Source organism: Pelodiscus sinensis, chromosome 6 (genome assembly GCF_052426305.1).
Source record: "Pelodiscus sinensis isolate ZL-2025 chromosome 6, ASM5242630v1, whole genome shotgun sequence".
Taxonomy (NCBI): Eukaryota; Metazoa; Chordata; order Testudines; family Trionychidae; genus Pelodiscus; species Pelodiscus sinensis.
Genome location: NC_143057.1, coordinates 11,918,426 through 11,945,867, shown reverse-complemented (window position 1 = coordinate 11,945,867; position 27,442 = coordinate 11,918,426). Strand labels below are relative to the sequence as shown.

The 27,442-nt window shown below is 44.0% G+C and overlaps 1 protein-coding gene and 1 long non-coding RNA gene across 2 annotated transcripts in view; one reads left to right on the top strand and one right to left on the bottom strand.

Moving 5' to 3' along the window:
• Positions 1-152: 152 nt before the first annotated feature.
• LOC142829800 (uncharacterized) lies at positions 153-27,442 on the bottom strand. The gene is made up of 2 exons (XR_012904597.2): positions 26,604-27,442; positions 153-2,505 (listed from the first exon to the last, which is right to left on the bottom strand). It is a non-coding gene; the product is annotated as an uncharacterized LOC142829800 (long non-coding RNA).
• The window catches only part of LOC149524119 (E3 ubiquitin-protein ligase Topors-like), a 36,448-nt gene continuing 28,908 nt past the window's right edge, over positions 19,903-27,442 (top strand). The window contains exons 1-2 of the mRNA XM_089779170.1: positions 19,903-20,027; positions 20,422-20,506. Of these exons, the coding sequence (XP_089635296.1) occupies positions 20,023-20,027; positions 20,422-20,506 (90 nt within the window). The 5' untranslated portion in view covers positions 19,903-20,022. The remainder of the gene's footprint in view (positions 20,028-20,421; positions 20,507-27,442) is intronic.

Sequence of the window (27,442 nt, the reverse complement as noted above, 5' to 3'; positions counted from 1 at the left end):
GATTCTGGGTGTTATGTGCGCCATGCCTCATTGAGTGTACACCATCTATATCACATGGAATGATCACTCCATTCATGCCCTCCCAGATCACTCTGCACACACAGGGTCACATTAGAAAGTTTATTCCACTCATTTTCCCATGAACACATGTGCAGAGCGAACACAATATTTATTTATAAAAATCAAGCTCAGACAAAATCCAGGGCATTAGTGTAAAGGACATTTCACAAATCCTTGTGACTCAGCCATACTCAAACAGATTTCCATTTTCTCAACAGCACCTTTGTGACCTATAGATGTTCTCTGCTAAATTTCATCTTCCTGTCGCCTCCATCTGACATGCTATGTGCTCACTCACACACAATTGCACACAATATTTTCATTATCCTCATATTCAAATGGCTAAAGAAAGTTTGAAAAACTCTTTGGGGCTCTATCTGAACTGGGTTTATATGACACTGAGCACAATTAGGTGCCTACCGGTAACAATTAGGTGCTACTGTGGTACAAATAAATAATTTAGTTATATGCAGCTGCAAGCCCTATTTGAATGGAACCTTTTTTGCAACCTTAGCTGTAAGACTAAATGCCACACTGCCTGTTTTGCTGGAGGTATCATGAGCCATATTTTTCTTCTATTGAATCTTTTGCTTTTGGTAAGGGTACTGTCCTTTGTCTCCTGCTTTTAAAGAAAAGTCAGGTTGAGTTTGAAGCAATGCTACACAAAGGAGTTTTTACTCCAGTGTGAATGGAGAGCAGGGTTTGATTAATTAGTATTTCAGTCCCCCTTTCATTCCATGTTGATTACATTAGGTGAAAGAATCATGAACTATTTAGGGAATCATGGAGTTATCCATTATGTAAGTAACACATTTTGGTACCATTGTAAAAAATAATACCTCCCATTCATTAATTTAATTTATTTATGATGTGCTTAATTTCCTTTACCTTTTTGGCTTTTTTACTTATAAATCAGGTCCCACTGTGGAAGAAGAAGTCTGGTGACTATGTCATCACTACAACAACATCTAACTTATCTGTTGAAGGGAAAGTTCACTCTAACGCAACTGAAATATTAACCAACTCGGGTCCTGGTCATTAGAGTTTCAGAAAATTTGCAACCAGCATGTGGAGTTGAGGAAAATTGGTGCCAGAACTGTAAAAGCCTGACAAATGCATATAAAAGAATTAACAGGTAAATAGGACATCTCTGATACAATCAGCTTTAGGTGGAGACCATAGAATCTGTACCTAACACACTTCTTGGATACAATTAGTATTTTGCAAATCATGAGCTGTTCTTTCCATCCCCTTATGTTTTTTTGCCTGGTTAAGTGTGGGACAGTGATCACATTGTAATGTGATCCCAGGAAAACTAAACAGCTTTTTATTAGGAATACCCCCCCTTGAAAAATGTAAAATGTGAATGCAGAACTGAAGTATAAATAGCAGAGTACTGAGAGTAGGAATATGGTGCTTCTCTATGAAAGACTATGATTAACTGTTTTGTTTAGGACATGAGAACAAGTGAGCAGTGTTTTGCTAGCTGTAGCAATAATGGACATATTTATTCTGACTGTGGCAGTCTGGTTACAAGGCAGGTTGTTGCAAGGAAAAAACGTCTTCCTTCTTCAGAAGGGAATCAGTGCAAATAAAAAGCAAGTGTTGGTAAAGTATTTTACTATTCAGGAAATTGCATCACGCATGTGAGCTCAGCCGCCAGAATTTCAGTCTGGAAACTGAAGGTCCTGGTCCTCATTTTGTACTCATACTCATCAGTGTAAATCCAGAGTAACTGCTTCTTATCAATGGAGTATCCTGTTGATTTAGACTGAGGTAAATGACTTTGAGCCAGCAGAGTACTTAAGCACATGCTTAATTTCCAGCTTGCAAGTAATTCTGTTGACGTCGCTGAGGGGATGCCTTGCAACAGAGTGTCTCTGTTTCTGTCCGTGTTTTCTATCACCAATGCTTGCTCTTTCCTCCTTCCCACTTGTGTCAAGGGTCATCAAAGAACTGTGAAGATCTGTGGCAGAAATGGGAGGAAAGCTGGTGTTTTAATACCAGTTTGTTCTCAGCTGTGATTAATCAGTAAGCTTTCTCTTCCATGGGCTTTGGGAGAGGGAGTTACCCCTCCAGGGATACTTTCAATTTTGTCTGGGTGAACAAATTCCTTGGGCAGACCACTATAGTTGCATCTCTGGAAATGGGGAGTTTTTTGATAACTTGCAGGTGGAGCAACCAGTCCAGAATAGATAAAGGGTTTCATTCTTGTGTTTCCTATACTTGTATCCAGGGTGCAAATCACATCCATGGTATGCCCAGAATGCATATACCTATGACTAATCATGGGTGGAAAGCAAGAGCAGGGCATTCCGAGTATTGTTGGTGGTATTGCAAACAAGGCTGTTGAAGTTTCCCAGGTCAAGAAGTTTTGAGGATTCTACTGCTGTTTTAGACAGGATTGCGGTCAGCTCCTGTAGGAATCTTCTGCAGTTTCTGGAGCTATAACATAGGAGGAAGCATGAGTTGTACTTGTTTCATGAGTCACAGAGTAACGGGGTGCCCTTGTAGGATTTAGTCTCAAGGTGGAATCTCTTGCATTAGTTAGTGCTATAAGAAGATGGCTGTTTCACATCCACCCTTCTCATTCATGCCTGGCTCCTGAGGTATGATGAAATAATGAGAGTACTTTAACATACTGTAACTCTGTCACACTTAGTTTGCGAATCTTTTTCCAAGTTCTGTTTTAATATATGTGAATGTTAAAGTCAGGGATTCTCTCTTTGGCTGCAATGTCAGAAGCCCAGGTCTATGGAAAGGAGAAGGTGAAGAGTGAAAGAAGAAACATCTTATTAAAAACAGAAATACCAGGATCGGGGGCGGGGGGAGGAAGGGAAGAGGAAGGGTGAGCAGCAAAAACTGAATAGAAAATAGGTCTGAAGGAATTATATTTCCATTCCAGGCTCTGAGCTAGTGTAGTATGTACTCAGGTCTGGCCTCCCATCTGAAATCAAGGGGGTTCAATATTGGGTGGCAACAACGATGAGACATGGAAAGTTTTCCCTGGGAAGAGAGATGAAAATGATGGGACTGCTTAGGTTAGAGAGGAGGCAAATACAAGGTGATGTGGCAAAGTCATACAAAACAATAATGGGATGGCAACGATACTTCTCCAAAGTTGTACGTGAAGTGTTAGCAGTGGGTGTCACCCAAAGAAGCAGAGTTGAAATACAGATACATAGTCAATGATCCTAACCTCAGATAAAAAGTGATACATGCATACAAATAGGATGTAAGAGCCTTAAACAGGAAGGGCAGAAAGAGCACAAAGGGCTGGATCCAAAGACTCCCATTGACTTGCTTTATTGCTTTTTAACAATCACTTGTCAGCATTGTAATAGAATTCAATCCATTCCATTTCAGGGTAGTGGGATGTGGAAAAAAATCACTGAAGAATATAATTTCCAGTGTGTTTGGTGCTCTGTGTTCCCCCGCTGCCTCCTTATCCTCCCCCTGACCTCCACTGACTCACATCTGTCTGGCCTCTGGCTCACCTCATCCACCAGATTCCCTCTTTGACTCCTTTTCAGGACAAATCACTGTGATCTCATTTTGGAACACAGCATCTTGCTGCATACACCCTGTTCCAGTTCTCTGCTGCTCAGAGGAGTTTGCATTTTTCTAAGGCCTTGGGAGCTACTTTTCTTTTTTGCTTCTTGTTGAAGTGTACAGTAAAAACAAAGGTAACAATTAAGCACTGTCCGGTGGGCCAAAGGCAGGGGGTTTTCCGACAGCAGTAAACCTCTTTCTATGAGGAAGAAGCTTTTTTCCAAAAGAGCTCTTTCGGAAAAAGGCATGTGTGGATGGGGAAGAGGGGGTTTTTTCGAAAGAAGAGGCCTCCAGGAAAAAGCATAGGTGCCCTGGTGGCCAATTCATCCATAGTAATCACAACTTAAATGTGAGATAGTGTCCAATCAATGTGGACAATATCTTTCAAAAAAGCAGATCGCTTTTTCGATGTGCTTTTGCTGTGTAGATGCTCTCTTTCAGAAGAAGTTTTTCCAGAAGATCTCTTCTGGAAAAGCTTCTTCCAAAAGAAGCCTGCAGTCTAGACATAGCCTGACTCATTATGACCACCTAGCCTGACTTCCTATATTCCACAAGCCCATTCTCTCCCATCTGCTCCTCCTCCTCCTTATATGTGTTTGCAAATGAAGTCATAATGCAGAATTTATTTCTCTGAGACCATAACTGATTGTGACAGCTTAGACCCTCTTGGGATGTCACCTGATGTACTGAAGATACCACTGAGCCTGCCCTTTCTGGGTACATTTTACTCCTGTCTTGCTGAGCCAGACTCTTAAGCTTCTTTCAGCACACACACAGGTAGGGCCTCACCCAACTGCAAAATGATATAGACACGGAGATCAGCTTTGGGAAGGCTCAGCTTAAGGGACTTGTCACAGCACCCAGGTGTCCACCTCCCTTGGAGTGCAAACACAGATTAATAAGAATTCACTCCTCCCTCAATGTGGAGGAAGATATTCACAATCGCCCTTCCCACAAGAAATTACACAAACAAGGGTAATTATAAATGAGGAATAAGATTATAAATATAAAAGGCGTATTTCAAGTGGTTAAAATGGCAGCAAAAAATCCAAAATAGATTATTAAGAAAATATAAACATGCAGGCTAAGCTTGATTCAAATAATAACTACAAACCATAGAATCCTAAGGCTGCAAGAGACCCCAGAGTTTGATTGATCCTATGGGAAAATCCCCTTCCTTCCCCCTTTTCATTGAGTACAGCCCCCTATCCAATGCAGGACCAACCCCAGCTAAATCAATCCAGCCAGGGCTTTGTCAAGCCGAGCCAAAAAACCCTCTAGGGATGGAGATTCCACCACCTCCCTAGGTAACCCATTCCAGTGCTTCACCACCCTTCTAGGTAAATAGTTTATCCTAATATCCAACTTAGACCTCCCCCGCTGTATCCTTGTTCTGCTATCCATCAAGAAGCATAGTTGAAATACAGATACATAGTGGTGAATGCTCAGTTGAACAACAGATGCATAGTCAATAATCCTTACCTCAGATAAAAAAAGTGATACAGGCATGCAAATAGGACAGTCATGTTTAGTAAATAATTATCTTTCCAATGGTACCTTACATGATTTATCTGGAATGAAGCATATCTTAATTCTGCCATATTCATATCATAAGAACATTTTCAAAAATAATATGGAGTCTAATGTCACCAATGCTAATGTCAACACACAGAATGTTACAGCTTGCCACCTGAACAAGCAGGTGACGCTAGATTGGAAAGGGAGAAAGTTCTTGCTGAAAAGAGATATAACTGGGCATCCACTCGAGTTTGTTCTTGAGTATCCCATAAGTGTTGCATGGGTTTTCTGCCATCTGTTTACACAAGGTGAATTTTACCCTCACTGCTCTTTTTCTAGGTGGGAACAAAGAATCACACAGGCAACATTCAATGAGGTTCTATACCTTGTGTTACATGGGAGGTTGGGATAAGCAATTGGTTTGATCCAATTTTAGCTTAAAAACTATGAAATATCAAAGCAGAGCCCTGGGTCTTTTGGGGAACAAAAGCTACACGTTTGTTCCTAGATGTGGTCCAGATAATATAATTCCAAATGGAAAAGCTTGCTGGTCACCAACCACAGAGTTTCCTGGTTTGAGAATTGTTCCAGCTATTGTGACCTGGTGACATGACACACAGTGGCCCATGAACTGAAATTATGTTTTAATTTGATTATGACAATGAGGGGCATTTTCTGCTGACTCACATGAGAGAGAATGAACATTTATATGGGAATAGAAGACAGCATTAGATGACTATGAAAAATCAACTCATTAGTCATTTCGTCCTGCTTTCTAATTTGAACGCTTGAATTTGTCTTTTTAGCTTTTGGTTCTTCCTTTGGGAACCACTACTGCTGTCAGTTCTGTAGAAGGGTTTGCAGACACACAGTCCTTGTGGTTGTGCTGTAGGATCTCTGGACCAAATCCTTGGCCATTATGTGGTGGAGTGATGGAGCCAGCTGGAGATGTGCAGAGTTTGATTGATCTTATGGGAAAATCCCCTCCCTTCCCCCTTTTTGGATGGGCAATTATATATACAGGCCTGATTTTCGAAAGTGCTGAGCACCTTTACCTGTCTTTGACTTCAGGAGTGTTCAACGTCTCTCACTCAGACCAATAGGTCCTGCATAGCTGGCTGGACTCCTAATGGCTGTATCTGTGATAGGAGCCCCATTATGCTAGGGTCTGACTACACTACAGCGTTATTTTGAAATATCTTATTTCAAAATAGTTAATTCGAAATAAGTTGTTTTGAAATAACGCATCTACACACAAAATGCATTTCGAAATAGCATTTTGCTATTTCGAAATACGGCGTCCACGCTGAGTGGACACTGGTTTAGATTTAAGGCTGGCCGGAACCAGGTCAGGGTTAGGGCATCAGTTAAGGAGTGTCTTTGTGTGGCTGTTGCCTGAGGCTATCTGAGGCCTGTGCTTAAAGGGAACCTCTCCCCCCATCCCCTACCCGGGCAGCCGGGTCTCAGGTGTCCCTGCTTGCTTGCCTGCCTCGCTGAGGGACAGCAAAGCATTTGTGTCTCGGAGTGCTGTGGTCGCCCTCACTTGGGACATCACAGCACTCTGCAACCTGGAGCCAGAGCTGCCCCTGGGCACTCTGGTGCTTCTCATGGATGCGTTGTTATCAGCCTGTCTGCACTTGCTGCAGGCTTCCATTCGGGAGGTACATGGGGGGCTGTCAGTATCCAGGAGGCCCTGTGGGAGAGCGTCCACCATGAGGAGCACTCAGAGCCTTCCTGGTCTGCCCACTGGGGGCTTGTGCCTCATTCCTCCCTCACGTTCTTCCACATACCCATCCCTAGCCACCCTGCCTAATGTCAAATAAAATACACGTATTTTCAAAAATATCAACTCTCTTTAACAAAACGGGGGGAGGAAAGGGATGAAACTATGGGGAGACTGGGGAAAGGAGGAGGGAGAGAGGAGGAGAGAGGGGGGGTGATGGGAGGGGGAAAACTTGGAGGAGGGGGTTGGAAGGGGGAAGCAAGGGGAAGAAGGGGAAGGGGAACCTCAGGGCTCAGGGGTGGTGGTCTCACCGAGCCAACTGTCTCCCAGCATGGTAAGACCTCTGGGAGATGGGGAGGAGGGTGAGGAGGTTGAGCAGGGAGAGGCGGGAGGGGGAGAAGGAGTCGGAGGAGGAGTGGGAGCTGGGGAGGCAGCAGGCGCTGGAGCGGCAGAAGGCAGCACAGATGACACGACCCTGGGCAAGCAGCTCCTGCCGGCACTCCTGTCTGTCATGCATCCAGTGCTCCGTGGTGTGGTGCAGGGCTCACAGGGCCCCCAGCTGCTGGTCTCAGTGCCCCTGCAGTGTTCGGGTGGACCTGCTGAGCCCTCGAGTGTGGGAGCATGTCCCAGGTGGGGTGGTGCGCCCTGCATGGGCAGCTGGTGTGGCTGTGGAGAAAGAAGAGAAGTGGTCAGTTCTCCCTAGGGACACAGTGGGTGAAGCCCAGCCCCGCTCTGTGAGGTGAGGATGACAGTGCCCTGCACCATCAGAGCCAATGTGCTTGCACAGAAACCATGGTCAGCATGTCTGACTATCCCAGGGAGTGGGAGCTGCCTTGAGACCGCACCCAGGCCCCTGTGCTGTGTATAGTGTGTGGGGGGGAGATGTTCCCTGCCTCTGTGTAGAGGGGGCTTATGAAGGGAGGGCATCCTGCTGTGTCCCGCCCCAGGGTGAGGAGCATGTCAGGTCTCTTCACACATGCATGTGGCTATCAGGCCAAAGCCCCTGTATGGCAGCCAGCTAGAGCCACCTGCCCAGGGGTGGCACGGCACATGCTCGCATGTGCACAGGTTGCTGTGTGACCCATGCTAAGCAAGGCCCACGCACGCGGTCCCTGGTCTTTCTCTCCCCCACTCCATGGGAAGAGGACACTCACCTGGTGTGGCCTCCCTGGATAACCCTGGTGACTCCGCTGCTGGGACTGCTTGGGGGTCCTGTTGGCATGGCACCCTCCGTGGCGGCTCCTCCTCCACGCCCTGCTCAGGGCCCTCCAGTCCCAGATCGCTGGTCCCCAGGGTGTCACTGAGCGTCCTGCCCCCCATGATGCGGTCCAGGGCATCAAAATAGGGACAGGTGTCTGCCCCTGTTGAGGAGCTGCCCTGTGTGGCCCTGGCGTACGCCTGCCACAGCTCTTTAATTTTCATGTGCAGCTGCTCCTTGGTACACATGTGGCCTTTGGTGGTCATGGTGGCAGCTATGCGGCCGTACACGGCAGCGTTCCTCCAGCTAGTGCAGAGATCATGGACATTGGAGGCCTCCCTCCAAACCTCAATGAGGTCCATGATCTCCGCACTAGTCCAGGAGGGCGCCTGCCATCTCTGGCCCCTGGCTGGTTCCCGGGAGCTGGGGGACTGGGCGGTAGACGGCTGGCTGGCACTGGCTGCCCGGCTCATTGTGTGGCCACTGGGTCAGGGGCAGTGACTTTTGGCCGGCCTGGCTCTGGCATGTGCACTGTAGCCAGAGTCTATCCCTTTAAGGGCTCCGGGGCTGGGGGAGAGGAGAGGAGTTTTCCTAGTTGTGCCCAGAGTGGCCACCAGGGGAAACTGGGAAGGCCTGGAGGCCCCCTATTTCGAAATAAGCATCCACACAGCGCTTATTTCGAATTAGCTATTTTGAATTTGGTGTTATTCCTCGCAGAATGAGGTTTACCAAATTTGAAATAAGTGCTCCGCTATTTCGAATTTATTTCAAAATAGCGGTTTGCCTGTGTAGATGCTATTAAAGTTAATTTGAAATAACAGCTGTTATTTCGAATTAACTTTGATGTGTAGACATACCCCTAAACCCATCACATACCCATAGCCAGAGAAGTCCTAGCCCTGAAGAGCTTGCAATCTAAATACAAGACAAAGGAATTGCTGTTATCCCCATTTTAGAGTTTGGCAGCTGGGCTACAAGGGTACTGAAGCCTAAATCTGGCAATTGTCTCCATATGCATGTGAGTGGTTTACTCATGTGGAATCAATCGTGAGGCCATTTGCCCCAGGTCACACAGGAAGTCTGTGGCACCACCACAAATTGAACCCAGATCTTCCAAGTCACAAGCCAATGCCTTAGTCACAAGATGATCATGTTGCTCCACCTGCATCTGCCTCTGTGAGTCAAGCACTGGGTTTTCAATAGCAAATCTGAGAGGGATGAAATCAGCAAGGTGCTACAGATATTACTCCCTTTATGATTTGGCAAAAATTACTTTAAAATCAATAGTACTTTAAAAATCTATAGAAAAATCTCTTATGTCAGTTTAAAGATTTCCCTGTCATAGATTTCTACAGGTTAACTTAAAAATGCTATAGAAAAGTTACCATTCTATCATTCCGCGACACTTCCGGATAGGGGGTTGAGATTATCTTGGTTTTAATTACTTCTGTGCTAAAATCAAAAGTGCCATGATGCCTTTTTCATTCTAGTGTTGCTCTCTCATAGTTATTTAATTAAACTCTAGCTATGGAATGCTACAGATTTTTATATCTCTATATAAAAGATGTAATTGCCTATAAAATCCTATAGGTTGTGAGAGAGTTTTGCAGAATACTGTTACATTTTGTTAGAACCTTAGTCAAGTCTCTTGGACTTATGGAAAAGTTTCTCACCATTTTGAGTACAAAAGGCGCTAAACAGGTCTACTTGTACTCCAAATTATTAAGGTTGGTTGGAAAGCAGTGTATTTTTTCACAGAAAACTTTGTTTTTTCTTGAAAAAACAACAACTTTTTGGCCAAGTTCTTGATTTGTCAATGAAAATTCAAAATCTTCAGAAGCCAGACCCTTTTTTTGCAGAAACATTTTCATAAAAAAACCATCAAAGGCATATTAATCATAATTTTTAGGTGAAGCCTAATAACATACACTCTTTCTCCATCTTCATCTCATTTGCACTCTCATTTAAAAGTCTTGCTTGGTCTTTTGACTGAATGAAGTTTTGCTGCCTCCATACCAGCAGTGTGAGTTTTGCTGTTCCTCACTTATCCGTGGGTTCATATCTCTAGGTATGAACCTGTACTCTTAGGAGTCATGGGAGTTTTTCCATTCAAACAGGATCAGATCTTTATTTGCATCAGCCTTTTCGCACTTCTTTTCTCCATATGCCATATTATATCCCAGTTCTGAAGCACTGTGTGGTGTTTTGTTTCTAACTTGCTAACTTTCTCCATGCCTTATGTGTGTCATAGCGCCCACAGTCAGTTGCTTTTGACAGCAGGGATTCAACAGCATCCCTTCCACACAAGAAGGTCAGGAGATGCTAATGTGACATTTTAGCAGCAAGCATTGACAATGACTGACATTTTGCTGAAAGATCTCATGGAGAGGGTAATTTTTAATGATCACCAAGAAGGGAAAATGCAACTGTGAGTCCAAAAATTTGTGCTCTTTCATTTATTTTCAAAGAATCGTTTCCTTTGTTAGTTATGATTTTCTTACTAGCTACTGAATGGTGTCACTTGTTACAAGTGAATAATAAAGAAAACCTCAGGACTTACTTGTTGGAAGATCTTATTTTGTATTCCTCAAAATCAGAAGCAATATCATTAGGCAAGTTACTTATTTTATCCTTTTTCACTCATCCCTTTTTGTATTCATTCCTATGGGGAAAAGGTCCCAGCAGCACTGCCACTTTAACTGCTGCAGTCTTAAGCCCTTGTCTACTCTAGGAGACAAGATCAAATTTATTAAGGTTGTTTTTTCAGCACCCGATTTTGTATAGTCGAAGATGCATGTCCTCACTATGCGCAAAAATTTGACAGAGTTCAAAGTAGCGCATCCCCAGTCGGGTGGCTACTGTCGACTTTGAGAGTGATGCACTGTGGGTAGCTATCCCACAGTTCCTGCTACTCCTTTGCATTCTGGGTAATGCTCCCAGTGCACGCTGGGACCAAAACTGTGCAGTGCATGGTTCTGGGTACATTCACCAACGTCTCATATTACGCTCATCTCCCTGCTAGAAATCAACAACAAACAGTTTTTTTCCCCCACTTTTTCCCCCTGGTTATCCATGCAGATGCCATAGCACAGGAAGCGTGGAAACTATCATTGAACTCATTCAACAGTGAAGTATTAGGGCAATCATATTAACCATGGTGCGCATTATGCTGGAGAATCTCCAGAGCATATCCAGGGCCTGCTGGACAGAATGAGGAAGACTCTTAGGAGGCTATGAACATACTCTTCTGTGAAGCACTTGAGTTGAGCAAGTGGTAAATGGTACCGGCATTCAGTCCTCTGGACACAGTGGTATGCTGGTGTAACCACCACCAGGTGGATATGAACCTGGCATCTCTGGAGCTGAATGTAGGAGCCTCTACCCTCTGAGCTAAAAGCCAGCTGCCTCCCAGCCCATGCTGTAGAGGTCTCGGTTTTAACTGTTGCTGTGGTCTAGGTACCACTGCATTGGTCAGTGACTCACGCTGGGTGTGTGGGTTACATACTTCCCCTAGTTGAGGAAGCACAGCCTAAGCTTCAGAGACCCAGTTGAGATCCTGCACAAGCCCCCACTTGTAACCACCACCAGGTATATTTGAACGTGGGACCTCTGGGTAGAGGAGCTGCTATCCTCTGAGCTAAGAGTGAGCTGGCTCCTAGCCTATGCTGTAGAGGTCTCTTGATCTTAACTGTTGCTATGGTCTAGGTGCCACTGCATTAGTCAGTGAACCACACTAGGGCTATGTCTACACTGGCGGGTTCTTGCGCCAGAAATATGCGAATGAGGCTAAGTGTGGAATATCGCCGAGCCTCATTTGCATACCTAATGCGTCGCCATTTTTTGCAGAAGAAGCTCTTGTGCCAGAAGGAGCATCTACACTGCCCCTTCTTGTGCAAGAAAAATCCTTTTGTGCAATGCCGCTACACTGATTATTTTCAGGAATAATAGCAATGCACAAGAGGGTTTTTCTTGCGCAAGAAGGGACAGTGTAGATGCTCCTTCTGGCGCAAGAGCCTCTTCTGCAAAAAATGGCAGCTCATTAGGTATGCAAATGAGGCTCGGCGATATTCCACACTTAGCCTCATTTGCATATTTCTGGCGCAAGAACCCACCAGTGTAGACATAGCCCAAGTGTGTGGGTTACTCTGGTTTTAGTGCCATGAGACAAGCACAGACTGGTGGGACAGACTCGTGTCCTGGTAGCTATGGGACAATCAGTAGTGGCTATAAAACTTCCGCATGCATAAGGCCTCTTCATGGAAGTTTGTGCATTGCTTTCCCCCATCCTGAAGCATAAGAATACCACAGTGAGACCCGTTCTGATAGTGGAGAAGCGAGTGGCAAGTTTGCAATGCCAGACAGCTACTGGTCTGTTGGGAATCAGTTCTGGGTGGGGAAAGCTACAGCAGGCGCAGGTATAATTGAAATAGCCAAGGCCATCAATACTCTTCTGCAACAGAGAGTAGTGACTGGGAACTGTGCAGGACATAGTAGAGGGTTTAACCACAATGGGATTCCCTAAGTGTGGTGGTGTAATATACAGAATGCACATCCCTCTCTTGGAGACCGACCACCTTGCCAAAGAGTACATAAACCACAAGGGGTACTTCTTGATGGTTCTGCAGGCATTGGTGGATCACAAGGGCCCTTTCACTGACCTTAGCATGCGATGGTAAGGAAAGGTGCATGACAGAAATTGAGTCCACACAACCAAGCACTTAAAGTTGACGGGGAATGGGCTTGGTGGTGTGGACTCATTGTTTAGAAAATTGACCCAATGTGACTAAATTCAGCCTAAACTCCCAGGCTGTGTCTAGACTGGCAAGTTTTTCTGCAAAAGCAGCTGCTTTTGCGGAAAAACTTGCCAGCTGTCTACACTGTCCGCTTGAATTTCCGCAAGAACACTGACGATCTCATGTAAGAAATTAGTGCTTTTTGTGGAAATACTATGCTGCTCCCGTTTGGGCAAAAGTCCTTTTGCGCAAAAGGGCCAGTGTAGACAGCTCAGATTTGTTTTGCGCAAAAAAGCCCCAATCGCGAAAATGGTTATCGGGGCTTTTTTGTGCAAAAGCGCGTCTAAATTGGCATGGACGCTTTTCCGCAAAAAGTGCTTTTGCGGAAAAGCATCTGTGCCAATCTAGATGCTCTTTTCCGCAAATGCTTTTAACAGAAAACTTTTCCGTTAAAAGCATTTGTGGAAAATCATGCCATTCTAGACGTAGCCCCAGTGTAGAGCAGGCCAAAGACCACCAAGTCTTTGCTGATCACTTTTAGGATTAAACTCCTCCAGCAATCTTTGCAATAGGAAGGGTATTACCCCTGTATGACCTGCCCACATTTTACATCAGCCTAAATCCCCTCAAACTGGGCCAACTATTCTTCCCTAATGATCAGTGGTGTAAGTGAAGGGGAGCTAGAACTGTGAAAAAAGTGTTATATTTCAATTTCCCCCCAAAATAAACAAAGAGATTGAAAGAGAGGAAAGTCCTGCGTTCACAAACTGAAGCACTAGCGTCTGTTACTAAGTGCTCCACTGTGTAAGGTCTGGCTGCTGAAATGTTTCTGAAATATGTTAGGCCCTTTTGGGCATCAGACAATAACCCCCTCCCAGCCGACAGGACAGCTTCACTCCAAGTTAACATGGTATTTGGACATGGGAAAAAAAAGGGAAGAGGGATCTCTGCCAGTGGGCAGGAGGGGGGCAGGAAAAATATTGCATATACAAGGCAACCAAAGGAAATAAGCATGATGGTGCCAGTTAAAAACACTGGATCCAATTTATTCAGTGGGAAAATGTTTTCAGGAAGGATTAGTAGGCAAAATACAGGGAGGAAATGAGGAACACCCTTGTCAAGGTCAGATGGAAAGCAGACAGGCTCTGCCTGGTTTTTAGTACTAGGGAGTATAGCAGTCCTTAAAAAAAAATCTTTCACGTTCTAATCATTAGACACTTTCACATTCCTGACACCCCAAACTAAAGCCCAAGAACAGGGAGGAAAAGTAATTGTCAAATAAAAGCCAGCCTGTGATTTTAAGACATCTATAGGTGGTAGGTTGTTGTTTGGGGGTAGTAAGGGGGGTGTTTAATTGGGCAGCTGTGCACATCTTTCAGCAGCTTACAGGAAATGTAGCCTGCCTGTTAATAAAACATGCTGTTTTCATTTGGTTCACGTGGTGTCACCCTAAAGGGTGTCATTTAATTATGTGCAATCTATCCTTAAAAATAAGTGTGATGGAAATTGCATTGCACCTTGTATGTTTCCGTTAGCACTATAACACCATTTGCCTCGGTGTCCTGTAGACAGCTAAAGAGGCACAGGCCCACTTCCACTTCCTTATTCATGTTTAATTAGGTGCCAGGAGCACCTTGAGGGAAATTGAGATCTATACAAACTCAGGAAAAGCTGCCAGGAAAAAAAGCTGGAGAGGCTAGAGGGAGGTGTAAAAAAACCACCTGCCTGTTAACAAACAACCCAGCTTCTCCAGGTATGGAAGCATAAGGAGAGCTTCGTTAAAGTCAGTGGGGAAATGCAAAGCTCAGAGAGAGAACCTAATGAGCAAAGCACTTAATTCTTAAACACAAGGGCTGTGTCTAGACTGGCAAGTTTTTCTGCAAAAGCAGTGCTTTTGCGGAAAAACTAGCTGTCTACACTGGCCGCTTGAATTTCCGCAAGAGCACTGATGATCTCATGGAAGAAATCAGTGCTTCTTGCGGAAATACTATGCTGCTCCCATTCCGGCAAAAGTCCTTTTGTGCAAAAGCTTTTGCGCAAAAGGGCCAGTATAGACAGCTCAGATTTGTTTTGCACAAAAAAGCCCCGATCGCGAAAATGGCGATCGGGGCTTTTTTGCGCAAAAGCGCATCTAGATTGGCACAGACGTTTTTCCGCAAAAAGTGCTTTTGCGGAAAAGTGTCCGTGCCAATCTAGACGCTCTTTTCCGCAAATGCTTTTAATGGAAAACTTTTCAGTTAAAAGCATTTGCAGTAAATCATGCCAGTCTAGACGTAGCCAAGGAGAAAAGGTTGAAGGTAAGGTGTGCGAAGACAAATTATATCATTCTGAATTATGGTGAGATGAGAAACCTCTGCCTGCTTGAGTCTGAATTGGCCTATGGTCTAATCTACAGGTGGTATACACATGAATATTAAATAGGCTTAATGTCACACACATGAATATTAAATAGGCTTATATTAAATGTGCAATAGTCAGCATCTTGGCTGACAGCCAGGGGCACCCAGAGCTTAAAACCTGAATACTGTAGAGGTCTTTGCTGCAATTACAAACTCATATCCTCTATGGACTGGGCCCAAAGGAGGCCCTGTAACACACACTGACCCCTGGGTTACATATATACCATGTAAGTCAAGATTCAGTCTTCATGCTAAGGGTAAAATAGAAAATGATAGAACAATTGCCAGGGACGCTAGGAAATGGATGTATCTGTAGTACCTCAGAAGCTGTGGTCTGCTATCTATGAAAAGACACATGGGAAGTATTTCAGAATGAGGTGAGTGGTCACTAGAGAATGATTGATATTATTATGCCCCTTTGTTGTAGTATTGTCATACTATGGCATTGAAAATCTTAAGCTCCAGGCCCAAACAATTGTGAGATGTTAAATGTATATACACACATTTTATATTCTCTTCGGTTTGCCTTCTGGTTTCCAAGCCAGTAGGTCACATTTTCAAGTTTTTCTCTTTTTGCAAATGTGAGAGTTAAGAACTTATCTTTGTTTTGTTTTTTAATGGAAGTTGAGATTCTCACACAATCATGTGACTCCAGCAGCTGGGGCTTTCAGAAAATCACCAAATACCATGAGATTCATCACGAAACTAAGGGAGTTGGCAACACTGTGTTTCATACCTCCCACCATTTCAAGAGACTAACACAGGATGCAATGCCACTCAGATTTGGCCTGTTGCTCCTCCAAGGCAGACAAGTAGAAATTCCAAACCTGAGTGTCATGGCAAACTCACGAGCTAGCTCACAACATCACTTCATTTGGGGGCCCTCTCAAGCTAAGAGGCCTGGAGCAAACTGGCCGTTTTGCCCCTCATGCCCTTTGAATGATTTTGAATGTGGGAAATGGTCTCTTTAAGCTGGGATGGAGGGGTTTGGTGTCAAAGCAGGACAGATGGGAGACTGTGTTTGATACTGGACAGAGAGATGTGAGCCAGGAAGCGCTTACAAAGAGACCTTTGTTGCAACAGCGTGGCACACTCAGCCTCCATCATAACATTATCCAATTAGTTCTGTATCCCAGCATTTGCCACTGATCCAGTCTCTCATAGGTACATTGCACCACCACCATAGTTCACCATGGCCAATCAGTGCTAAACCCAGCACTGTAACTAAGATGTAACTTCTCAAAAGAAGCAGAGGTTCGAGGTTACAGTTGTGCTGTGGACTCAGTTTTTATTATTAGTGTGTATTTATGTGACAATAAATGGAAAATCTATAAAATGTGTGCAAATGCCTACCTGCAGTTGTACATGCTGACTTAGCTGTAACAGAAAAAATAATTTGTTGTTTTCTCTGTGTGCAATGGAATAGCCTGGCTGCCTTAGTACAGCTGCAGACTTAGCATTGCTTTGTATTTCCAAGAAATGTCCTTAGTTTTGTTTTTCTTTTCTGTTACAGAAAAAAGAATGTTCCATAGAAAAAGCAGGAATCTATAATCTGGCCCTGTACATGTTATTTTTCTAGTAATAATAAACCCTTCTATGTTACAGTTGGGCTACCTTTTTCCCCCACCAAAAATGTTTGTGTCAAAAATAACCTTCTCCAAAGCAAAATTTTTGGTGAAAAATTATCAGCATCCTCAAAGAGCGAAACTTCACACACAGTCATTTTTTTTTGAAAATTTTCATTTACTTAAACCCCAGTTTTCAGTTAGAGAACTATTTTTGGGTTCCAAGGCCATTTCCGTGAAAAATGTTTAAAAGAAATGTTGCAAAGAAACAGAAAATGGGAGCCTTTGGCATTTTTCTGTGGAATCCTTTTCCTGGTTTTGTACCAACTCTATAATAGACAAATTGGCAAGTAGTAGTATTTATAATGTAAAAATAGATTTATAACTCCTCAGAATGACAGTGACAATTGTTACTGTTAAATCTTAGCATGAGGTCATGAGCAAATAGCACCTCAGGCTTTCAAATAAGCCCTTTCCACTCTAGTGTATGCTAAACCCAGACAAAATAGTACTCTGCAGGATTTAGTGATAGTGAATGACCTGTATGGATTTCCCCTCATTTCTTACTACTTCAACCCCATAAAGCTTTAGAAACAATATCTGGACAAATTAGTAGCGAGGAGTGAATGTAAAAAGAGCATTACTACACAGTGTTCCATTTCCTAGTACTCCTAGACTGATGGTGTCCAACCAGTTCTGCTATAGCGAACTACTCACACATAACCAGTCAAATAGCCACATGTGACTAGCGGCTAGTGTATTGAACACTATGGGCATTGTTGGGGATCTAATTAATCTCAAAGCTGATACCTTATACTAGTGGCTCTGGTAAAGATCGAAAGTCAGAAAAAACACCCATTCTTGATTATTTATTTCCCAGAGATAGTATCTGGAACAACTCTGCTGCTCAGGATGAATGGCAGACTATGCAGAGTTTAAAGGATACACAACAATTCAGCAACAGCTTCTCATCCTTTATTGTCTGAACTAGGGGTTCCCAAACAGTTGTACGTGAGGTTGGTGTTCCATCCTTTCACTTCACAACAATATTTTAAGGTGGCATGTGAACAAATAAAGTTTGGGACCTGCAGACCAAGCTCACACGAGCCTTCAGAAAAGATTCAAACTAACCAAGGTAAAATCTACTGGTATGTCCTTTGGTTTTACACTTTTATCTGGACAGGAAGGAACTTTGAAAAGGAAGGGGAAACCCTTTTATAATATATTTTCCCTATTTTCCCTGCACTCTAGCGGTATGTCTACACTACAAAGTTAGTACCAGCCGTTAGTTCGAATTAACTTAATAGGGGCTACACATACAAACCGCTAGTTTGAATTTAAATTGAACTAGCGGAGCGCTTAATTCGAACTAGGTAAACCTCATTCTACGAGGACTAACACCTACTTCGAATTAAGTAGTTCGAATTAAGGGCTGTGTAGCCACTTAATTCGAACTAGTTAGAGGCTAGCCCTTCCCAGCTTGCCCTGGTGGCCACTCTGGACCAAACCTGGGAAACTCTTCTGCCCCCCTCCCGGCCCCGGAGCCCTTAAAGGGGCTACAGTGCTTGTGCCAGTTGCAAGCCTGCCAGCACCCAGCCAGCAGACCCTGCACTTGGCATGGCATGAGCCAGCCACCCACTGCCACCCAGCCCTCCACCTCTTCCCAGGACCAGACTGGGGGCTCCCAGGAGCCTGCCCAGGGCTGCAAGAGGCGGGCGCCCGCCTGGTCTAGTGCGGAGATTGTGGACCTCATCAAGGTTTGGGGGGAGGCCTCCAATGTCCATGATCTCCGCACTATACACGGGAATGTGACCATCTAGGGCAGGATAGCTGCCAGCCTGGCCACCAAAGGCCACATGCGAACCCAAAAGCAGGTTTTCATGAAAATCAAGCTGGTCCAGTGAGACCCCCGACCCTGAGCTCTGAGCTTAGAACATAAGAACATAAGAATGGCTGTACTGGGTCAGACCAAGGGTCCATCTAGCCCAGTAGCCTGTCTGCCGACAGCAGCCAACACCAGATACGCTGGAGGGGATGGACTGAAGACAATGACCAAGCCATTTGTCTCGTGCCATCCATCTCCAGCCTTCCACAAACAGAGGCCAGGGACACCATTCCTACCCCTGGCTAATAGCACTCCATGGACCCAACCTCCATGACTTTATCTAACTTCTCTTTAAACTCTGTTATAGTTCTAGCCTTCACAGCCTCCTGTGGCAAGGAGTTCCACAGGTTGACTATGTGCTGTGTGAAGAACTTTCGCATATTAGTTTTAAACCTGCTGCCCATTCATTTCATTTGGTGTCCTCTAGTCCTTCTATTATGGGAATTAATGAAGAACTTTTCTTTATTCACCCTCTCCACACCACTCATGATTTTATAGATGTTTATAGGGGTAAGTGGAAGGAGGTGAGGGAGGAATGGGGCACGAGCCCCTGATGGGGAGGACTGGGGTGGCTCTGCAGGCTCCTCGGGGTGGAAGCTCTCCTGCAGGGCCTCCTGGATCCTGACAGCCCCCCGATTGACCCTCCCGGATGGCAGCCTGTGGCAAGTGCAGCCAGGCTGATGGCCGAGTGCTGTGATGTGCCGAGTGTGGGCACTCAGGGCATTCCAAGACAGGACTGCTTTGCTGTCCCTCATCGAGTTAGACAAGCAAGCGGGGAACCCTGAGAACTGTCTGTCCGGGGTGGGGGTCGGGTCCCTTTAAGCACAGCCCTCGGCTAGCCTGAGGCAGCAGCTCCACACTCTTAAGTCCTAACCTGATGCCCTGCCTGCACTTGTTCCGGCCAGCCTTAACTTCGGTTCAGGGTCCACTCAATGTGGACATGCTATTTCGAATTAGCAAAACACTAATTTGAATTAGTTTTTAGGTCTAGATGCACTAATTCGAATTAGCTTTTTTTGAATTAACTAATTCGAAGTAAGTTTGTTCGAATTAGTGCTGTAGTGTAGACATATCCTAGGGTTCAATAGAAAAGTATAGCTTGTTTTAAAACTACCTGTGACTAGGTGGACTAGGCCTCAGGCCCCCTGCTGGAGGCATTCTGGTTCTGCCATACCTCACCCAAGAAGAAAAGATAATAGAGATTTCCTCCAAGCGGGCTAGAGTGGCTTTAGGGGACACAGCCAATCAGGGGCCAGGAAGGCCATATAAAAAAAAGCTGCATACTAGAGCAATGGTTGGTTACTGTGTGGTGCTCAGGGAGTGAAGACTGGGTGACTGTCCAGGTGGGAGAGTGGCAGTGCTGTGGACAGCTCAGAGCAAACAAGAGTTATGAGGTAAGGGCAAAGATGGCACAGGGCCATGGGGAAGTGGCCCAGGAAATTAGAACAGCAGTGGAATGGATATAGCAGACAGCTACTATGTTCAGGGTCCCTGGACTTCAGTAGGGAGTAGAGGGCAGAACCAGGTCCCCCCAACACCCCATCATCCACTGGGGGAGTGGCCTGGATCTTCAGGCATCCTGGGGGAGGGGAATTGGTTTATAGTTACCCAGCCAAAGGGCTACAACCAGAAGGTGCCTGAGAGGGTGAAAATATTGCCTTCAGGAAGGAAGCCCTAGGGACGCTGCTGTATTCCTGAGTGGGAACAAACAGAGAGACATTAAAGAGGGTACAGAGAGGCCCTGTTGGACTGGTACCCCAGAAGGGATTCCTTTTATTTTGCACACAGACCGGCTGAGTCACTGAAGAGCCTACACAAACAGAGAGAGAGAGAGTGCAGGCACACACACTTGGCCAGGGATTGCCCGTGCGTGGTGAGTGCAACCCTGTTATACTACCCTGTGCACTTCAATAGATAAATGTATGGTTGCTAGAGTTTTCTATGGAATGGTTTAAAATATGAAAGTGGATATGTTTCTCTGATCAATTAACTCGGTCAGCTCCTCAGTGCACTCAGTGGTGCTATACCGATTTATACCAGCTGATAATTTTAGTTTCTACGGACCCATATTACTTTTCAACAGACTCCTACTGATTCCTGTGACAGATACAGCAAAATTCTGCCAGGTTCTTGGAAGACTTTTTTGAATTAAGTTTAAGCATTTTGGGGGGTCTCTTGAATTCAATGAATGGTTTATCTGTGACTGTGGGCTTGGATGGTATGTAACCTCTCTAAGTGGGAGACATGTGAGACCTGGAAGTTCAAAGGACCGTACTGAAAAATGTGCACCGATCAAGAATGGACTTTTGGGACAATACTGTGAAGTGGATTTCCTGGGGAATCCATGGTGAGAAGTTAATGCAAATTCCCCAGCTCTAGTTATGCAAAACACAGTTTTGTATCTACTGATTGCCTGTTCCTGGAGATGAAAGGCCCCAACTGTATAAAAAAGCAGCTGAACTCGGTTTGGAAGCACTGATGCCTATCACAGCTTGAGTTTGAGCTGAGGTGACCTCTGGTAAGCTTGTATGAAGGTTCTGTATGGACTGGAATGTGTTTTTTCTCTGTAATGCTTTGCTCTTAAGAATAAATGTGCTTGCTCAGAAAGCGCTATGGGCTGACTTGTAACTGCTGGCAATCCACTGTTGGCAGCTTTTGGATTAAAAGAGTAGAACAGCCACTATCCTGTTGAGACACACTGGCTTGTTGGAGATGTCCCAGGGTCTGTGTACACTGCAATTAAAATCCCACAACTGACCCATGACAGCTGACTCGGGCTCATGGGGCTTGGGTTATGTGAGGCTGTTTAATTGCTGTATTGGCCTCAGGCTGAAGTCAGGGCTTTAGGAGCCTGCAAGGGTCCCAGAACTCAGACTGCAGCCAAAGTGGGATCATCTATACCTCATCCAAACGTCCCCTTGGCCAGAGCCTCACAAGCATGAGTTAGCTGGCACAGGACAGCTGCAGATGTCTAACCGCTGTGTAGCCATATCTGCAGTGTAAGGCAGGGAAGTGTGTAGCCTGCAACATCCTGTGACAGTAGGGAGAAAGGGATGGGTCTCCAACCAAGAAATGTGATAGCTGAGTACTGGAAACTTTTAAGTGGGTGCCCCTTCATGGACACAGATGAGGAATACAGAAGGTGCAGTACTCTGAAACTGAGACTATTTTGTCCCTAATGATTTCCGTAGGACTTTCTCATAATGGTTTCTTCTTTCTTTTCCCGGGGTTCTGTAGTTGTTAAGACACTGCCTTTTCACAGGGGTTCTTCCTCCCTTATATACATGTTATACATTGTAATTACCAGTGAATACGGCTTTCTCCTGCCCCACATGGGTGCCAGATTCTCACACAGTTCTTGTTTGTTTCTTGAAATCCAGATCAAATCAAGCCACAGTTAACTTTAGCAATTGAAGTATATTTGATTCTGTCGTGTCTAAATAGAAATCCACAGCTTCTTACCTCATTCAGCCATAAACAAATGGGAAGGAACTGGGACATGAGGAAATATTTGGCTGTCTTCCAGGTCAAAATGAGTTCTATGACTGAGTCTCTTTATTCCCCAGCTCATGTTACTTTCCACTGGATTATTTTGATGCCATGTTGCTTTGAATGATTTCAGGACACTTTATCATCTCTTAGTTTGTTTACTCTTAATTCCCCTCTGATCAAACTTAAATGTATATGCCCACAGCAAACAACTTTTTATGGCTATGGTCATGATTCATCTTAGACTTAGACCCATGGCTAACTTTATACATGTGAGTAATCCAATTGCTTCAGTGGGAATACTCACATGTGCAAAGTTAAGCACATGCAGTACTTTTTGTCCATGGAGTCCAGGAAAGAAAGTGTGATCTGCTAGATCTACGGCATAAAACAGGTGGCAGGGTGTCTGGAGTTCTGAATTCCCTTCCTAGCTCAGCCCCAGATTTGGTATGTGACCTTTAGCAAGTTACTTCTCTTTGTGCCTCCATTTTCGCATCTGTAAAATATCTCTGCCTATTCCTTCCCTTAGCCCTTGTGAGGAAAGAGTTGGGATGATTCAGGAATTTCCATCTTTAGAGGCTTTTAAGGCCAAACTTGACAAAGCCCTGGCTGGAATGGTTGAGTTGGGTTTGGTCATACTCTGAGCAGCAGGTTGGACTAGATGATTTCCTGAGATCACCTCCACTCTAATCTTCTATGAATCTATGATGTTGTGGCCCTCACTCAAAGGTCCTCTAGCACCACTTGTTTGAGGTCCTGGCTCTCCAGCAAAAGGAGCTCACTGGCCACAATGACCAGACTCTCAAAATCAAACACTGTGACATCTCACTGGTGACATTTTTCAGACGATCATAGGCCAATTGACTCTGGAGACAGCCAGGATGAGAGTTTGGCCATTAGACGAAAAACATCCTTGCCAATATGTGTGCTTAAGTAGACCTGCAATTTGATCACTTTGTTCAAGTGATGTTTGCTGGGGAGATTGTTTTTGTGAACAAATTGTGCTTATCTATGGCCATTACTAGATATAGCTCTCTCTGTGGGTACTGGGCTGGCTTTGTGTGTTTGGAAACAGAGGGAGAAGCAAGGAGGGTGCCTCATATTAAAGGAGGATATTAATATAATAGCATCACAAACTTGGTGGAATGAGGACAATCAATGGGACACATTCATACCAAGGTACAAAATATATCAGAAGGACAGAACAGGTCATGCTGGTGGGGGAGTGGCACTATATGTAAAAGAAAATGTAGAATCAAATGAAGTAAAAATCTTAAATGAACCAAAATGTTCCATAGGATCTCTATAGGTAGTAATCCATACTCTAATAATAAGACTATGGGTATGTCTACACTTGCAGCCTATTTCGGAATAGGGCTGCAAATGTAGGCATTCGGAATTGCAAATCAAGCCCGGGATTTAAATTTGCATCTTCCCAGCCGGGCACCATTTTTTGAAATTTACAAGCCCGGAATAACTGCCCGCGTCTACACGCAGCAGTGAAATGGGCGTTCGAAATAAAGCCCTGTTTCGAACTACCTGTTATTCCTCCTGCAATGAGATTTAACAGGTAGTTCGAAATAGGGCGGTAGACGCGGGCAGTTATTCCAGGCTTGTAAATTTCAAAAATGGTGCCCGGCCGGGAAGATGCAAATCAAGTGTGGGATATTTAAATCCCGGTCTTGATTTGCAATTCCGAAAGGCTGCAAGTGTAGACGTACCCTAGAACAGTAGGGATAGTTATAGTGACTATGAAATGCTATCACAATAAAAAAAAACTCAACAGTAGTGGGGGATTTCAATGATCCCCATATTGTCTGGGTGCACATCCCCTCAGGATGGGATGCAGAGAGAAAATTTCTTGCTACCTTAAATGACTGCTTCTTAGTGCATCTGGTTCTGGAACCCATAAGCGGAGAGGCAATTCTTGATTTAGTCGTAACTGGAGCACAGAATCTGGTCCAAAAGGTAAATATAACTGGACCACTTAGAAATGGTGACCATATTGTAATTAAATTTAACATCCTTGTGGTGGGGAAAAAAAAACTCAGCAGCCTAACACTGTGGCATTTAAATTCAAAAAGGGGAACTACACAAAAATGAGGTGGTTAGTTAAACAGAAATTAAAAGGTACATTAACAAAAGTAAAATCCCTGCAAACTGCATGGAAACTTTTCAAAGGAACCATAATAGAGGCCTAACTTAAATTTTAATACCCCAAATTAAAAAAATACACAGTAAGAACCAAAAGAGTGCCACTGTGACTTAACAACCAAGTAAAGAAGTAGTGAGAGATCAGGCATTGTTTAAAAAGTGGAAGTTAAATCCTAGTGAGGCAAATAGAAAGGAGCATAAACTCTGTCAAAGTAAGTGTAAAAAATATAATAAAAAAAGCCAAGAAGGAATTTTGAAGAGTAGCTAGGCAAAAATAAAAAAAGTGATAGAAAAATGTTTAAGTACATCAGAAGCAGGAAGCCTGCTAAACAGCCAGTGGGCTCCTGGACAATGGAGATGCTGAAGGAGCACTTAAAGATGATGAGGTCATTGCAGAGAAACTAAATTAATTCTTTGCTTCAGTCTTCATGTCTGAGGATGTTAGGGAAATTCCCAAACGTGAGCCATTCTTTTTAGAGGAATTGTCCCAGATTGAGGTGTCATTAGAGGAGGTTTTGGAACAAATTGATAAACTTAATAGTAATAAGTCATGGGGACCAGATGGCATTCACCAAAGAATACTTGAATACTGTGTAGAGATGTGGTTACCTCATCTCAAAAAAGATATATTGGCATTGAAATAGGTTCAGAAAAGAGTAACAAAAATGATTAGGGGTTTGGAATGGGTCCCATATGAAGAGAGATGAAAAAGAATGGGATTTTTCATCTTAGAAAAGGTGACCAAGGGGAGAGGGTATAATAGAGGTGTATAAAATCACAACGTGTATGGAAAAAGTGAATAAGAAAAGTTATTTACTTGCTCCCAAAAGACAAGAACTAGGTGTCACCAAATGAAATTAATAGGTAGCAGGTTTAAAACAAATAAAAGGAAGTTTTTCTTCACACAGCACATGGGTCAGCCTGTGGAACTCCTTGCCAGAGGAGGTTGTGAAGACCAGGACATTAACAGGCTTCAAGAAAGAACTAGATAAATTCATTGAGGTTAGGTCCATCAATGGCTGTTACCCAGAGTGGGTAGGAATGGTGTCCCTAGCCTCCGTCAGAGGCTGGGAATGTGTGACAGGAGAGGGATTGCTTGAAGATTCCCTGTTCTCTTCACTCCTTCGGGGTATCTGGCATTGGCCACTGTCAGAAGACAGAATACTGGGCTTTGTGATGACAGTTTTGAGGACTTAAGCTAAACTTACAGGCTACGTCTATACTGCTCTCTCTTGTACAAGAAAATATGCAAATGAGGTGAAGCAGTGAATATTGCCGTGCCTCATTTGCATACTTAATGAGCTGCCATTTTTGCACAAGGGGCTTTTGCACAAAAAGGAGCTGTGTACACAGCTCCTTTTTGCTCAAAAACCCCCTCTTGTGCAAGAGCCGTTCTGCCTGAAAAAAAGCAGCAGAACGGCTCTTGTGCAAGAAGGGGGTTTTGTGCAAAAAGGAGCCATATAGATGTCTCTTTTTTGCGCAAAAGCCCCTTGCGCAAAAATGGTGGCTCATTAAATATACAAATGAGGTGTGGCAATATTCACCACTTTGTTTCATTTGCATATTTTCTTGTGCAAGAGAAAGCAATATAGACATAGCCAAATAGTATTCATGCTTTTCAGGGGCCTTCTACTTGGGGTGAATTTCCCTCTGAATGCAAAATGCTGTACCACACTTTTAAAACATAAAACCTGTACAGTGTATAGCCATGCTCATACACACTGAATTAATGTTTGAGCTTTAAGATTAATGAAAGCTATGGCATGAATGGATTTTCCTACAGTGGAAAAATTGATTAGGACTATATTAGTTTTCCTAACACACATTTTTTACAAGGGGAGAAGAAGGGAGGTTAAACTTTAACAAAAAAATTTGGCATGGTCTTGAAATGCTCAACTTCTTTCCTCTACATTTTCCCTGCCCCAGATTTAAAAAAAAAAAGTCATTGCAATCAACCTAGAAGAAAGAGGTTTTTAGCAAAGGTCAAGGTCTGACATGACACCACAGAGGTAAGTGAAAACAGTTTTTCTCTTCAAAGACAAGTACTGCACAACAGCAGCCCACAGTTCCAGATGTTCATACTTTCCCCCACAGGATTTGTGTGATCAATAAAATGTGACATGTAAACAATGCAGTATGCCCTTTACTCACACAAAATAAATGAGGTATCTCGGAGTGAGTGGCTGGAGAATTCTGTATGAGAGAAATGGCATGAACTGAAACAGACTAGCCAGCGTGTCAGTTTTTCCTCCCCCCCCCCTTGCCAATTTTCATTTCATAATATGATGAGTTACAGAAGGCTGTGAACCAGCTCAGCATGGCCTTACCTCATACCCGTGTGGGAAGGCTGAATGCAAAGATAATGTGTCTAATTCCCCAAGTACGGCCTGGGTCATAACTTGTTATTGTTGTTTGGTTGCAATGGAGCAGACATTTTTCTTGTCCAGAGTCCAATAATATATCTCACAGCCGACTATTTTTTCATTACTCAGCCAGCGCGTCTTCTCTGCTTAAATTTCCCCAGCACCATCTGGCATTCCATTGGCTAACAGACTCTTGAAATCTGTTGCAGTCATTCCCCTGTGATGATGTGAGAGAATAAAACTGTGGTGGGGGAATTACTGTGTGTTTGTAATGGGGGAAAGAATGACATACTATTTGTTGGAAGCTGGTCATTGGCTCTTGGGTGACTGCTATTTCTTCAGCACTGAAAAAAAAAACAGAGTTTTCCAGGATTCTTTCCTGGTGAAATCGCCAGGGCTACAAACCAGGTGGAAGGCATCCTAATTTGTGGATTCCTCCCCCACTGCCAAAGTGGGTTTGCCACATACGCAGTAGCTACTGTACTTTTTTCTAGTCTGGCAAATGGCAGAGCATTTTTCACAAAGCACGCAAAGCGCATTTCTGAAGCAAAAGGAAAAATGTGTGATTTATATGGAACATATCCATAAAGGTGTCCTGTAGAAAAGTGAATACATGTTGCTTGGAAGATCTGTGGTGTGATAACAGCTGGCAAGAAAATAGCCCTCTTGCAGATGTCGCATTTTTTCATGTAGTTACCTGTTAACATGTTAGCAGTAGGAATGAGTGGGTTTTATTTCTAGTGCAAGTTACATGTTTATGTAGAATAGAGGGGGACATCGGAAAATACCCTTGAATTATCCAT